This window comes from Aegilops tauschii, chromosome 5, assembly GCF_002575655.3.
Source record: "Aegilops tauschii subsp. strangulata cultivar AL8/78 chromosome 5, Aet v6.0, whole genome shotgun sequence".
NCBI lineage: Eukaryota > Viridiplantae > Streptophyta > Magnoliopsida > Poales > Poaceae > Aegilops > Aegilops tauschii.
In genome coordinates this window covers 553,647,521-553,663,779 of record NC_053039.3, presented here as the reverse complement: position 1 = coordinate 553,663,779, position 16,259 = coordinate 553,647,521, and the positions used below count along the sequence as shown (strand labels likewise).

Below are 16,259 nucleotides of genomic sequence, written 5' to 3'. Positions count from 1 at the left end.
TCTTGAAAAAACTCCCAATAAATTTTGCAAAAAATGCTGGAAAACCTTTCACACAAGTTGATGGACAACCCCTGAGGTCCTTTTTTTTAGGACCCCTCAAGAGGGGCAAGGGGTTCCTGCATTTTATTAAAAAGAAAAGAGATGATCCATTTTATAAGAGAAAGCGTACATAAAAACCAAACATTTCTCGGTTAATTAAGAAAAACCGAGTGAAAACCCGAAAAAAACACAGAAAAAGACACTAGAGCTTCGGGATAGGGAAGGCAAAGACATGACATCAAGGGACATTGTCAGAGCCAGACACAAGGGCGCCGAGGCCCAAAACCAATCTTATTTTGTTTTAATCGTGTTCATCGTCCAACGTTTTTTTTGTAAGTCCTGATGCTGAACATCAATTGTTCAAACAGCCAGCAGTCCTCCTAGAAACATGATGACTACGAATATTCTTGAAAAAAAAATACACAGGAGTATTTTTTTCGACCACAAGATAGAAAAGGATCAAAAGGGTTTACGCCCCAATTTCCAACTTCCATCGTGGGAAGCTAAGAGCCTCTCCACCAAATTTCTCGTACCGTTCAGGCAGAAGCATGAACTACCAAAAACTCACCCAGTACCGCCTATCCAACCAACAAAGTCCCAGATTAGAAATGAAATCGAGTCAAAGGGGACAATACTACACGCACGATCTAACTTGCTGAGTGACACATCATGAGGTCTGTAATTCAGGCTGCTCCGGCAAAGTCAAATCAGCTCTCAGGTGCAGAACGTCATTGATGAAGAGATTGTCGTTGGCAATGAACCTCGACCATGAAACATCAAAAAGATCTTCGCATCCATACATGCAATTATCAGTGATGTCAACATTTGCCTTCCGCTTGCACACAAATTTTCCTGACGATCCTGTTCTTGTAGCAAACTCATAACGTACCGTCAGACATGTTGAGCCCTTCATACTATCGACTGCTATCCAAAAGCCAAAGCTGTACAACGTACTCTGCTCATCCATTTCACAGCTTGCCGCGAGATAAAAGTCCCGCCCCCCAAGCCGGAAGAGGTGTGAACATATATCTTTTGACGGGAAGAGCCGGGAGCACTCCTCGCGTGTTAGATCCATGTACGCAATAACTTGTGGGCAGGGTCGATCAAACTCAACCATTTTGAGAGGTTTGCACATGTAGGCTCGCTGTGGAACTTGCCAAGAGGTTGCTGCGTCAGCTGCAAGAGAAGCTTGCGTGTGTGCCGGATATGCTTTGTGTAGAAGCACATCGGTAATACGCTTAGTTGTTTGCTCAAGATCTCTATCATTATGAGTGCACGTTAAAATATCATGTAGTCCCGTCCAGCTCATATGACAGAAGCGGACCAGCGGAAGTAACCGAGAATTCCATATCATGTTCCTTGCCTCCGATTCCTGGTAATGCTTGCAGGCCCACTCGAGCAAGAAGTCATATATGGTATCTTCATATGTTATCTGTAGCTCAGTACTCGAGAAGATGGTCTCGATCACAGCAAGAGGCATTTCCATCAGTTCATCAGGGAGCCTGAAATGAGCAAAATCAGGACTTGAGTACACACTTCATGCAAGATTTTGTGACAAAAAAAATACTCCCTCGGATCCAAATTAATTGACGCTCCTTTAGTACAACGTTGTACTAAAGTTGTACTAAAGGAGTGTCATTTAATTTGGATCAGAGGGAGTACTACACTTTTCCTTTTCCTGAGTAAAATATTTACAGTTTCTCAGGAAATAAACAACAAAGGTGGCCCCATCAGATATAGATCACTCACTCAGTCAAATCCTTGTATTTGTTGACAAGGAATTGCTTGGCTGCATCTATCAAATGCTGAACTTCCGCAACCAATGAAATGGAGAATGGATGGTCCAGATAGAGCACTGCAGATTCTTTGGTCATAGGCAAACTTTTGAGCAACTGAGTGCAATGCCTTATGCAAGAAACAACCTCAAATTTGTCTGCAGCCATCAAGATGTTGAGCAAAAGACCCGGCTGAGTTGTTGTCAACTTTCCACTATACATAAAGCTTAAAAGTTCCATAAGGGCATTTTCCTCTATTCGAAGCAAAATGAAAAAAAAGGATTAGTCAAACAAGTAAATAAAAAGGATAGCCTTTTGCACCCCCAAATCTAATGATTATTTAAGTTAAATATTTCTCTCAAAGTATGAGAAAAACTCCATAGGAGACTTATCTTTTAATTATCACAGGAAGTAAAATAAATAGTCGTAGAATCTATAAAACATTATTCGTATTTACCATAAATAATAAATGTATTTATTTTAATAATATAGTAAGTACTAAGTAGTAAAACAACCACAATAGAAAATTATATTAAAGGAAAATAGGAGAATGGTACTCTTGAGCTATCACATTACCCGAATCAGTAATCCTGATTTTTGGATGCATCTGATCAGATTCTCTCATGCCATTCGAGAAAAGCTTTAAAAAACATGAAGCTTATTAGAAACTTCAACCGACCAACAAATGCATTTCACACGGTTATCTGAATTACCTTTAGAAAGAAAGGACTTCTTGCAGCAAGAATCGCCGAATTGATATAATGGATTTTTCTCTTAAGACCAGCATACCCATCATCATTGAGGAAGAGACAATACTTTGTCCTTCATCACCTGAAAAATACAAAAGATTAAATAATTAAATGGAAAAAGTAAAACATACCGAAATAGAACCATTGTACATAAATTCCACTGTTAAAAATACTCGGAACAAGTTGAAATACTGAGAATACTCTATGCTTCTATGGGTGCAGATTGATGTAACTGATCATCAGAAATAGGATAAATTGTTCAAAATAACGTCACCAAGATTGAACAGTCATTAATCGGCATCCAGAATCTAAGTTATTGTGGCGTACAATACACGTGTCCTTCAATGTCTGTCATCGTAATTACATCTCCAGTTTTATTTGGGACATGGTTAACGCGGTTGAGCCTAAGACAACGGCACATATTCGAGTCGGATTGTGTGCATTACTTTGGCCATATGAAACTGTGGGAATGACATTATATTTAACATACACAAAATTACAATTTTTTTTGCGGGTCATTTTTCGGGCGTCTGGATGGATCCGTACGCGGACGTTATTCAAACGTGCGGAAGTCAGGGAGCATATGGCCTATGGGCGCAACCAGTGGCGGAGCTATGTGTGCTCCTGGGGTGGTTGCCCCCCCCCCCCCCCCCCCCACCCCCACACACATTCTTAGCAAAAAGTGTGAAGGAAAAAAATGTAGAGGGTTTAGATAAGGATAATTTAGTATTTGCCCCCCTCAGATCTGCATGTTTTATGATTTGCCCCCCGAACTTCCTTCCTAGCTCTGCCAGTGGTTGGCGGTTTGGATGGCGGTCCAATAATAGGATAGGTGTTTAGCCATCACCTTGACCTATTTTCGCTGGTTGTGGCATTTTATTCCTCCTGTTCGACTTTGCTTGTGAACTTGTATTGCACTGCATACTTTGTTGCTTCCTAATTTAATAAAATGCAGAGGTCGGGGTAAACATTCTTTATAGAAAATAATGATTAAAAGTTTAAACCGTACCCCACCACCAAGGACAACAAGTACTATAACCTTCAGGTTTAAAGTTAAACTGGCATAGAATCTGTCTAAATTTCCCAAGCTCAATGGTTACGCTCTTTCGTTGTCCAGTGCCTAATTAATCTCCATAGAGTGGATTAATACAACTTCCAAATTGTTGCGGCCTTGTCGTCCAGTAAATATTTGCCGCATTCTAATCTGTTAATTGCTTCGCCTGAATAAATTTAATCATCAGTACGTTTCCACAACAGGATTGTACGAACCTTTCTCCTCGCGGCGGCGCGCCTGGTCTGCAATGGATCCTCCGCCGGACCCCGGCGTGTCGTCGCCGACGATCTCTATCCGGAGCTGCCTTTCGGAGAAGTTGGCCGAATTGAACGCGAACTCGAAGCTGGGCAACACGCCACCGTGCGAGAAGTCCATCTCCATCTCTGCTGCCGCAGTCGCTGACTGTTCGCCGGCGTCCATGCCCTCCGCCACGTCTGAGAGAGAGAGAGAGAGAGGAAGCGCGGGGCGGTGGCCGGACGTAACCAAGCCGGCTAAGCTTTTTCGACAAGGCGAGGTCGGCGGAGTCAGAGTTGAACTTTTGGAAGGCCCGGAATCTGCAAAGAGGACCCTCGGATCGGAAGTCAGAAGTGCCAGCTCACAGGCCGTACGTGTTCAGGTTTGGTATGCAACAGACCACCTGGAGCGGAAAAATCAGAATCGTCTCCTTGTCGGACGTCTCTCCCAATATTCCTGATTACAAACAAAAAGCCTCATCAGTTGACCATATACAAAGATCGACCTGTCCATACTTTTTTTTTCAAGATCAAAAGGGTTTTATTCCATCAAGGCAGGGCTACAATCTTTTCGCAAGAGATCCTCAATACATGAGGGTCCTCTGCCGAGCCACACAACTGTAACTGGCTCAGAACGACTGTACCTTGCCAGGAAATTTCTGTGGAATAAATACGCTATCAACCATAAGGGACTTAATTTCAGCTACTAAATGACCAGACACTGCGTCCATACTCTTCTCACTGATCATGTTTACTGCTACCAAAGAGTCGATCTCCACATGTATAGGAAGTTCTGTTCTCTAAACGGCAATCGATAACCCTTCCATGCATGCATAAAGCTCTAATTCCAGGGCATTCCTGCATGAGAATAGCTCTCTACAAGATGAGCATATGATGTTACCACTGATGTCACGAAGAATCATACTGGCACCAGCTCGCCAATTATTTGTCCATGAACCATCAGTTTTGTCCAGCCCTCTTTAGGCATAGACCATCTTGGTGTAGTCACTGAATAAAGTCGTTTTCCACTCACAAAGAGATAAATTCTTGTTTATTTTCATTTAGGTGGACGCTACGCGTTGGTTGGATGATGAATTGATTATATCGGCCGCTCTGTTAGATGGCGCGCGAGACAATGTTGCGGTCACCTCCCGCAACGACAATAACATCAGGCAGCTCACCGCAGCTCCACCAAAAAGTGTTTTATCGCTGGGAAAAATTGCATATACAAAATAATTGCCTTCTAATTACTACAAAAACCAGACGTTCCTTGGGTTCAGTGGTACCACCATAACACACCACAAATATTGCCACCCACTCCTTCCTTCCAATAAAAGAGAGTAAACCAACCACTCCCCACACTCCTAAATATTACTTTTGTCATTACAAATAACGTTCTTTCTACTCTTGTTTGGCTAGACTCCTGGCTACTTGACAAACCAGTACAAAAGGCCTTCCCCATTTGTTCCCCCACATTACCAATGACAAGGTTTTAATCAATACTATTTGGCAGTGCCACTTGTGAGCTGAATATTGTGCTCTCTTCGTTGCAGGATTTCCGGTCTAACGAGCTTCACGACAATCAGTCCCTTATCCATGGGCTCCCTTTTACCTTCCGGGGAGCGTACAATGCTATCTTTTCCGAGCAGTACAACAACCTCAACTACGATTATATCTGGTCATCCAAGGTCCCCATCAGTCGCCTGGCGGGTGAAGATCTTCGGGTGGCTGCTTTTCAGGTATAGACTTAACTCTAAGGAAAGTGTACATCACAAACACCTGGTAGACTCCACCTGCCCGAGATGTGACGACCGATGTGAAGACGTTGTCCACTTGGCCCTTCGCTGCTCGTCCGGCGCTCAAGTGTTTTGACCACTTTTTTTTAGCAACCAGCGGGAGCTCTGCCTTTTCATTACGAATAAGATAGTTGGCCGGTTTATAACGAAAACTGGCCGAAAACCGATACAACACACACACCAGCCCCGGGGATGCGTACCAAATGAGTTGATGACTCTGTCGCCCAAGAAACCAGAGTAGACACCCTACCACTCGACCTAGAGTCGTCACTTCGGCTTACAGAGCTCAGAAATACACACACATGCCGCCGTCGGGCTGCGCTTCACACGAGCTAACAAATCTACCGCCCATGCTACCAGATGGGCCTCTACGACAGTGAGGTGCTCCCAAGAGATGCCATGCACATGACTAGCCGATGACGGAAAAGTAGGACAACAATACACACGAAGGTCTGACAATAGGCCGGTAATCCGACAAAACGTTTCCAGAGGGGGATGCGACAGGTACACCATTGCCATGGCTAGAACTTAGGTTTTCACCAGGAAAGCTCGAGATCCAAATAACAAGGGGGGTGAAGGGGCTCCACAATGACACCTCCAAGATGGTAAACGACGCTGAGGCTACCTCTATCGTCGGCATTGCCCGAGGCCGATGCAAGGATTTCGCCTGGGGCTCACCATGCCCAAAGTCATAGCATCACGCCACAACCTCCACTCAAGCACTGGTATCCTAGTTTCCAAGATGGCTTGTCATTGCCAACATCCACCACCCGACATCCCGATTTGCAGCTCACCACCACCGTCAGCTGCACTCAAGACCAGATCCAGCCAGACTCGGCCCGTCACATCCATAGATGTAGATCCGATCGCAAATGCCTCAGCCAATGCCAACTCTGGCCCCTAGCTCACTGCCCCGTCGCCCACACGAGTTGAGCAGCTAGATCTAGCAACACCACACATGCATCCGCCAGCCTAGAGATGTTGCTCTGTCGTCCAAGCACACACCTCCACGCCTTCGAGCACCACATCTTGCACATCAGGAACAGATCCCCGCCACCACCGTCTGCCGGTGAGGATTTCACCTGCCGACATCCTTCGGCAACAGCGAGAGAATGAGGGGAGAGGTATGGAGCTAGGACGGCAGCTAGATTTTTTTCCACCTGAGTCGTCCTAGAAGCAACGTGGGGGTCTTTCGGTGGCCTATCTCCGAATCTCAGAATTCTTCATATTTTGCCTGATTTTCTCAGCCGGTGCAGTCTACTAGGGCTTCTGGGTTACATACTTCTTGGAAAGCATTTGGGAGAATCCATCTCCGGAAGGCCTCGACCCCAACCTTTGGCCCTCTTTCACTGTAATGGCCCGACAAAACCCATCGGATCCTGGCCGTTGCGCCTGCCTACCACGACGCCGCAGACCAACGCCAGTCTTTCCTGCGCACTTTGTCCTCGCTTGTGCGCACTCAGGATTAACTTCCCAGTCGATCATCCATCCTCAAATTGCTCCAAGCGAAGCACACCTAATTTTAAGATTCCTTTCGGACGGGCTCTAAAAAAAACGTGCACCTTGTTTATATGAGTAGTCTAGCGTTACTATTAAAGCCGGGATGTCACAGTGGTCTCACTGCTCTTTGGAAGATTTCGGACTCGAGCAAGACCCTCATCCTCCCAGATGAACATCACCCCTGAAGGATCACAATTAGGAAAATAGTGTTCGAATTCTCTCTTTGGATCTTTCACTTTAAAAACATGGCTCTTTGGGATGCCTCTAGATCTTGGCTTCTGTACCTCTATGCTAAGGTTGAATCCCTCTCATGATGTAAGAACTCTGTGCTTTCAATGGTAATATATTCAGATGGGGAAGCTCTGCACACATTACATATATGTTACTAATATGCTGTAGCAACCAATCAACAACCCTCGATTCAGCCACTCTGTCCAGTACCCAGGGATTCAAACTTACTGGCTGCAGCTGCAAGCTCACAGTCAACTTCCCTTGCAAGAGCATCCAGAAATTCCTTGCATCGTTCAGGAGGTTTAGCTGTTCCAGTGCAAGAACAGCGAAATTAGACCGCAAGCAGAAGCATGCGCAGCTAACTAACAAAATAGAGGCTATGAAGCAGCTGCCTCGGAAGAGTAAAACTCATTTTGCAGCCGGTCTCAAGATGTCTTCCCTTTTCGCTTTGGCCAGTGTTAGGCGCCGGCGGACGGGCCGAAACACTGGGCCGGTCGAGTCCCAGCCACAGGATCAGCCATTGGTCAACCTTTAGATCTGACTATTCTTCTCTTCCGACTACCTCAGAACCATGGGGATTTTTCCGCCACAGGAAAAAAAGAAGAGAGAGAGAGCAGCGCCCAACTCGTCCTCCGCCGGCCGTGCTTGCCGGCCGCCCACGGGCGCCCTCGGCTGGTCGCGGGGCGCACCGCATCAGGTCGACGAGCACCGCATCAGGTCGTCATCGTCCTAGGCGTGCGGCCGTCGTCGTCCCCGTGCTCGCTGGCTGCTCGTGCCTTCTGGCTTCTGCAGTTGTTCGCTCGTCCTGGGCTGTTCGCGGTCGCCTCCTGTTGGAGCACCGCACCGCCCCCGCCGCTCCAAGCTACATAGCCGCCGCGCTCGTCGCCTCCTGTTGAAGCATCAGTGGGTAATTTCATGGAGAAAAATGGATGTAGCAAAAATGTCGCCTGTAGTAGCAACAAATCGACACGGTTGCAGCAAAAATGCCTCGCCGTCGTTTCTAGGATTAAGCTTCGCCCATTAAAATCATTGCTGCAAAACGGAAGCCAGATGTAGCTTTATTGGTGCAAGCTGCAGCTCACCTCGACGGCGCCCCGTCGTCATCTCAGCACCGCTTCCTTGATTGAATAAAAAAAACACTGGATCCAGCTTTCGTAGGCAGCGATTCAAGCATCCTCGTTGCATGGTTGCTGCTCCACTAGTAGCCCGTTCCAGCAAAAAAAAGTCTGTCGGTCATGGCACCATGCAGCTCCGCTTATGATAGATGTAGCAAATTTCCTCCCCAGTAGTAGTAAAATCTAACGATGGTTGCAGCAAAAAAGGTTGCTGCCGTGGCATCGTTGCTTACGAGTGCAGCTCTGGCGGTTGTCGGTTTCAGCTTTTTTGGCTACTGGTTCTAGCAGTTCCAGCCAACGGTTGTAGCTTCTGGCGACACTGATTCGAGCTTCCCCCGGCAATGTTTGCAACTCCCTGCCAAAACTAGTTCTAGCATCTCTCCCGTCGGTTCCAGCAAATCCCTGACTGGATGTAACTTTTTGAGTCCACCGTTGTAGCATAGGGCACCGCCGTTTGCAGCTCTCCTGGGGCCACAGTTGCAGCTCCCCGGCCGCTATGGTTGTAGCACGAGGGCACCTCGGTTCCCAGCGTCTGACTTGCCGCCGGTTGGAGCAAAATAGCTGATGGTTCCAGCATCGCCGTCCGTGCAACGCTCCTGCTGTCGTGTTCATCTTCGATGAGAGATGGTCGTCGGGGATCAGGGCCCGAGCGTTGGTCGTTAGAGAGAAACAAAGGATAGGGGAAGAGGGAGATCTGCTCGGGATGGGGGAGGATGGTCGCGGCGGCGACGCCGATGGTGCGGGGCGGGGGATCGGAGCTATGACGACGCCGGTGCGGGACGAAGGAGCTGCGAGGCTGAGCTGTGCTGCGAGGAAGAAAACGTTCGATGTGGATAAGGAAGGGGGCACGCTGTTTGCTGGCCACATGATCGCGATTGATCGCGTGGCTTGCGTTAGACCGGCGCAACGCTTCGGCCGGCAGTCCGTCTGGAAACGTTTTCCTTTCGCTTTTGTGGAGATTGACCAAGGGGGACAAAACACCAAACAACACGTAAAGACATGTAAAGGCAAGTCGGTTTTTTCTTAACCTAAACTTGGAAGACTAGGACTAATCTTGAACAAAAGGATACGCACGTACATGTTCGACAGAACGAAAGAAAGGTCGCAAGGGTCGACGGCCCCAGTTTCCAACTTCTTTCATTTAAGAGGCTAGTACAATCCACCGATTTGTTAAGTGTTTCAAGCAGACACCAGAATAACGAAATAAGATCAAGTTAGAAACATCAACTACCAAAAACTCACCTATTGTTTTTTTAGAGAGAAGGCCCAGCCGAGCCCGAGAAGAGCTCGAGCTTTGCCGACTTTGAATCAACAAAATCCCAGATTACAACTAAAACCGATTATGTTGAAGCAACCGATATAATGCACGCACAACCAAACTATGCTGAGTGAGATGTCATCAGTTCTGTGATTCAAGCTGCTGCTCTAGTACCGTAAAACCAGCTCTGATGTGCAGCACGCCATCGATGAAGAGTCCGTCGCCAGCAATGAACGTCGACCATGGAACCTCAAATACAAGATCGTACATATTCATGCAAGAACCGGTGAATGTAATCTTTTTCTCCAACTTGCTCATAAATTTTCCCGACGGTCCCGTTCTTGTAGCAAACTCAAAATCTATCGTCAAACACGTTGAACCCTCAGGCTCATCACGGACTCCTAACGAGAGGCCAAAGCTGTACGACATTGTCTGCTCATCCATTTCACAGCTTGCCATGAGACAGAAGCTCGAGGCTCCGCCCCGCTCCTAGGTTCCCCCTGCTCCGCCGCCGCCGGCCCCGCCTCCCTCCTCCCTCCCAGCCCGCCCCCCGCGTCGCCTTCCCGAGCGAGGCGACCAGGGGCACATCTCCCCGCCCCCCAGCGCCTCCCCTTCCCGTTCCCCTCCTCCCGCCGCCGCTGGCCCTGCCCGCGTGGTGTTGGCGGCAGCGGCGGCCGTCCCTTCCCCGCGCGCGGTGCCACGGCTCGGGTAGTGGCGTCCCGCGGCGGTGCTCCTCGGTCTTCGGTGATTCTGGTAGCGGCGGCCGCTCCTGGCGGCGCAGCTCCGGGTGGCCTAGAGGCGGCGGCGCAGCCACTTGGCGGCGCGCTGGCGCGGTGGATGGTGGCGGCGCCCTCTCGGCCTAGATCTAGGCCCTTTTGGGCCCCATCTGGGTCTGGGCGGGCCTGACTCGGTCTCGCCTGCGGCGGCTCCGGCGGGGACGGTGGTGGCGCGGCTCGTGCGGGGGGTGGTGCAGACGGCGGCACGTCTACTGCAGCTCGGCGACGGGTGCTTCACGAGCCCCGTTTGTGCTTGGCCGGGCCTCGAGGGCCTGGTACGCTTCCCTTGCCGCGTCCGGTCGGTGACCGCCGATGGCGGTGGAGGTTGTCTCCTCCGGCGTGGCTGCTCTCGCTGCCATTCCTCGTTCCCAGCTGCTCCCTCTCGTCCTCGTCGGTATCCACGGTGAGGCGGCGGTGATGATGGCAAGACCGTGGTGGCGCATGCTCGTGGGTGGCTTGTCTCGTGGTGCGCGTCGGACCGTTCGGGGTTGTGGGTGTTTGGCGGATGGGAGAAATCCGGGCCGGCTTGCCGGCACCGACGCGGTGACGCCCGTGGGCGCCATCGTTCCTTCCTGAAGGGCGTCGGATCCTCCCCTTCCCCACGCCCCTCCGCGTACCGGGGGAAACCCTTGGACCTGTCCGGGCAGCAGCGTCGTTGTCGTCGTGTTCCTTCCTGAAGGTGTTGCTTGGTATGCGGAGGTTCGAGGTGCCTGTAGCGAGGTGGTACATCTCCGGTGGGCGCAACGGTTTTGGATTATCATCGTTTTCGTCGATCCGACGCTGTTGACTTTATTTTCTCTTTTCTTTCTCTTTTGTTTCTTTTGGGCATACTTGTGCTGTTTGCCTCAGCATTGGACTCTTTGTTGTATCGGGCGGTTGCTATATCAATATAGCGGCGCGAAAGCCTTTTTCTCACGTGAGACAGAAGTTCTGCCCTGCAAGATGGAACAAGTGCGAGAATATTTCTCCTTTTGGGAAGAGTCGAGAGCACTCCTCGCGCGTTAGATCCAAGTAAACAATAATGTGTGGGCAGGGCCTATCAAACTCAATCACTTTGAGACGCTTGAACCGGTAGGCCCGCTGCGGAACTTGCCAACAAGCTGTTGCCTCTGCTGCAAGAACAACTTGGTGGTGTGCTGGGTAAGCTTTGTGTAAAAGCATGTTGGTAATACGCTTCGTTGTTTGCTCATGGTCTATATCGTCATCACTGCATGCCAGGACTTGGTGGAGTTTCTTCCAGCTCATATGACTGAAGCGCACCAGCGGTAGTAAACGAGAGCTCCATACCTTGTGCCTTTCCTCTGAGTCTGGGTATTGCTTGCGGGCCCACTCGAGCAAGAAGCTATATATACCATCTTCAGTTTTTACATTTATGTCATTACTCAAAAAGATGGCCTCAATCGCAGAAAGAGGCATGTCGATTAGTTCATCACGGTGCTTGAAATGAGCAAAATCATGAATTCAGTGCACACCATACATATTTTGTGTTACACGTAAATAGAAAAAAGGTGACTCCCTCAGATGGAGATAACTCACTTAGCCATATCTTTGTATTTGTCCATGAGGAATTTTCTGGCTGCATCTGTCAGATGCTGAACCTCAGAAGCCAATGAAATTAAGCATAGATGGTCTAGGTAAAGCATTGCAGATTCCGTGGTCATAGGCAGGCTTGTGAGCAACTGGGTGCAATGCCTTATGCAAGACATAACCTCAAATTTGTCTGCAGCTATCAAGATGTCAAGCAGAAGAGTAGGTCGAGCTGATGTCAACTTTCCACTGTACATAAAGCTTAAAAGCTCCATAAGTGCATTTTCCTCTGTTCCAAGTAGAATTAAAACAAAAAAGCACAAGCATAAGGGAAAGAAATCCAAAAAGAAGTAAGCAAAAAGGGATAGCATTTTTGTACCCTAAATACAAATGATTGTTTAAGTTGGATACTGAATTTCGTACTGAGAAAAACTCCATGGGAGACTAATCTTTTCTTTATCACAGAAATTTAAGAGAAGTGTTAGAAACTCCGAAATATAATCTTTATTTTAACAATAATAAATAGTAAAACAACCAGAATAGCAAACTATAATAAATTATAAGATGGAAAATGTTTTTTAACAATAATAGGGAATAATATTATACTTGTGCTACGGCATTACCTGAATCAGCAATCCTAATTATTGTTGGACGCATCTGATCAGATTCTTTCATGCCATTCGAAAAAAGCTATAAAAACACGTGAAGCTTATTAGAAAATTCAACTAACAAGTACTGAACACATGGTGTTTAGTAGGTTATCAAAATTACCTTTAGAAAGAAAGGACTTCTTGCAGCAAAAACTGCTGAATTGATATAAATGGTTTTTTCTTGTAAGTGTGTCCAACATCATTGAGGAAGAATCCATACTCTTTCTTTTATCACCTGAAAAATACAAAAGATCGGAGAAATAAAGAACCAATTGGGAAAAGTAAACACGAGGAAACATATTCATTGAACTGAACACTCTGTTATTCTGTCGCTGCGGTTCATGTATTCAACCTTCGGATATACGATGGAATATAAATAGTTAAAATAAAATAACAAAAATTAATGTGAACTGTCATTAGCAGCATCCATAAATCTAAGCATGCTCACAGCTAGCACACTGTGTGAAGTAGCCGTAGATTTTATTTCTACTTACAGAATTAGTGTAACATCTAGTAGCACAAACAAGTTCAAGTAGTTCAAAGCTAAATAAAATGTTAACTAGGAACTTGTGGTTATCTTTGCTTTTCTGCAAGCACTAGCCCTGCACTAGCATTTGTCATGTATATACAAAATATTATGGCAGTACCAAAATTAATTATCTGTACACTACATGTATATATGAAGTTTTTGCCAAGCAGAGACTGGCAATAACCTTTCTTTCAACAAAAATGAAAACAAAAAAATAGGTAGTAAAAATAATGCAGACTAATGCGTTGACCTAAAATGAAGGTCCCAAACATTCTTTGCTCCCACTCCAGATACTTCTGTTACATCAAGAGCACATTTGATAATTAAATGGTAGTAGGAGTAGATTAGAAGGTTCCCAACTTACAAGGGACAACAAGTGGTAGAACTCTCAGGTTTTAGCTGGTATGTCATGTATCAAAAAAATATCGATTAAGAACGAATAAAATATTTACAAAGTGTACATGTTTACAAAATGGGTACATATGTCAGAACCCCGCCCCTCAGACTCCACATGCTAACTACTCATGGTTATGGTTAACTCTTGACCGGAAGGTTATGGCCCTCCGCATGATATCTGTTGAAGTGTATATGTGGATTGCCTAGCCCTTTCCATCAGTTCTGACTTTTGGTTGCGTTGGCTAATGCATGAAGCTTAACATGGTATCAGAGCTAAGGTCTTGAGTTCAAGTCCAGGCTTTCGCAATTTATTTAAAAAATTGCTGATGCCCCCCTTTGTGTCCACGTATAGGCCTCTTGAGTCATACGTGAGTTTCGCGCGCCGTCGCTCTCTTCCGGTTGCACGTGTTGACTTGTCTTCCCCGTCGCACGTGAGGGGGGGTGTTGAAGTGTATATGTGGATTGCCTAGCCCTTTCCATCAGTTCGGACTTTTGGTTGCGTTGGCTAGTGCATGAAGCTTAACAATATCCACAGAAGTCAATTGTGTCATCTCGATGCACGATAATCTCCTGCCATTGAAGATGAGGTGGTTTCTGTCTTTCCAGGCACTCCACATGATATTGATAAGGTGTCTAGTATTTCCACTTGTGGTTGTTCTCAATATGACAGAAAATCCCATCCAATAATGCATCAACTGTAGGGTAGATCGATGAAGGCCTCGCTTGAAGGGGTGTGGTCATCCACCCAAGATAGCACCCGGTGGCGGACCCTGATGATGAACGGCAAGTCATTGCAGAGGTGGAGCACAGTCTCGGGGACTAGAAGTAGAGCGGACAACAGTGGTGGACCTTGAGCAAGAATTAAGAGAACCTAACTGAGTCTTAGGCTTAGGCTAGTCATATAGTGCGCTAAATGACCTTGCGCAAGAATTAAGAATATCGGCCCGCATGGACTTATCGGATTTCTCCGCCACGAATTTGAGACGAAACCTATGAATTAGGCTGTAAATGAGAGTTGGAGGAGTACTATCCAATGGGGGTTCCAAAACCATTGGAGGTTGAGAGGCACTGAGTTGATAAGAGCATCTACAGCCGGGCTCACCAAACCCCACTTATATGCCCGGGTGGACGGACTGGTCGTGCAAAAAAACTCAACCTAGAAGGGCTCTTCATACCAGGCCTAAATGTCCGAGCTGACCAGCACCCCTCATACCATCCTAATCGGGGTGGATATGTGAAGGCTTAGCCGTGTGTCGGTGTCAAAACCGGCGGATCTCGGGTAGGGGGTCCTGAACTGTGCGTCTAAGGTCGATGGTAACAGGAGATGGGGGACACGATGTTTACCCAAGTTTGGGCCCTCTTGATGGAGGTAATACCCTACTTCCTGCTTGATTGATCTTGATGAATATGAGGATTACAAGATTTGATCTACCACGAGATTGTAATGGCTAAACCCTAGATGTCTAGCCTGTATGATTGTGATTGCCTCTACGGACCAAACCCTCCGGTTTATATAGACACTGGAGGGGCCTAGGGTTGTACAGAGTCGGTCTACAAAAGAAGGAATCTACATATCCGAACGCCAAGCTTGCCATCCACGCCAAGGAGAGTCCCATCCGGACACGGGAAGAAGTCTTCTGTCTTGTATCTTCATAGCCCATTAGTCCGGCCCATGTTACTGTTGGGGAATGTAGTAATTTCAAAAAAATTCCTATGCACACACAGGATCATGGTGATGCATAGCAACGAGAGGGGAGAGTGTTGTCCACGTACCCTCGTAGACCGAAAGCGGAAGCGTTAGCACAACGCGGTTGATGTAGTCGTACGTCTTCACGATCCGACCGGTCAAGTACCGAACGCATGGCACCTCCGAGTTCAGCACACGTTCAGCCCGATGACGTCCCTCGAACTCCGATCCAGCCGAGAGTTGAAGGAGAGTTTCGTCAGCACGACGGCGTGGTGACGATGATGATGTTCTACCAACGCAGGGCTTCGCCTAAGCACCGCTACAGTATTATCGAGGTGGACTATGGTGGAGGGGGGCACCGCACATGGCTAAAAGATCAAACGATCAATTGTTGTGTTTCTAGGGTGCCCCTGCCCCCGTATATAAAGGAGCAAGGGGGGAGGTGCGGCCGGCCAGGAGGGGGCACGCTAGGAGGAGTCCTACTCCCACCGGGAGTAGGACTCCCTCCCTTTCCCTTGTTGGATTAGGAGTAGAGGGGGAAAGAGGAGGGAGAGAGGAAGGAAAGGGGGGGCGCCGCCCCCCTCTCCTTATCCTATTGGGACTAGGGGGGAGGGGTGCGCGGCCCTGCCCTGGCCGCCTCTCCTCTTCTCCACAAAGGCCCACTATGGCCCATTAAGCCCCCGGGGGGTTCCGGTAACCCCTCGGTACTCCGGTAAAATCCCGATTTCACCCGGAACACTTCCGATATCCAAATACAGGCTTCCAATATATCAATCTTCATGTCTCGACCATTTCGAGACTCCTCGTCATGTCCGTGATCACATCCGGGACTCCGAACAACCTGCAGTACATCAAAACTCATAAACTCATAATATAACCGTCATCGAAACTTTAAGCGTGCGGACCCTACGGGTTCGAGAACTATGTAGACATGATCGAGACAC

At 47.7% G+C, this 16,259-nt stretch overlaps 1 protein-coding gene and 1 pseudogene across 1 annotated transcript; both read right to left on the bottom strand.

Moving 5' to 3' along the window:
- Positions 1–608: 608 nt before the first annotated feature.
- Positions 609–3,998, bottom strand: LOC109744804 (BTB/POZ domain-containing protein At2g46260-like; annotated as a pseudogene).
- A 7,174-nt stretch (positions 3,999–11,172) lies between these two features.
- Positions 11,173–13,145, bottom strand: LOC109744803 (BTB/POZ domain-containing protein At2g46260-like). The gene is made up of 5 exons (XM_020303944.3): positions 13,115–13,145; positions 12,825–12,883; positions 12,677–12,743; positions 12,068–12,342; positions 11,173–11,963 (listed from the first exon to the last, which is right to left on the bottom strand). Exons 1-5 carry the CDS (start codon positions 13,143–13,145, stop codon positions 11,439–11,441), a joined length of 957 nt encoding a protein of 318 aa, XP_020159533.1. The 3' UTR covers positions 11,173–11,438.
- Between the last annotated feature and the right edge of the window lie 3,114 nt (positions 13,146–16,259).

Excerpts from the sequence above, each read along its gene's own strand:
- LOC109744803 (XM_020303944.3), bottom strand. The coding sequence starts at position 13,145 with ATGCTTAGATTTATGGATGCTGCTAATGACA. Across the intron at positions 12,744-12,824 it reads GAAGTCCTTTCTTTCTAAAG|CTTTTTTCGAATGGCATGAA; the intron begins GTAATTTTGATA and ends GTGTTTTTATAG. Across the intron at positions 12,343-12,676 it reads AATTAGGATTGCTGATTCAG|AGGAAAATGCACTTATGGAG; the intron begins GTAATGCCGTAG and ends TACTTGGAACAG.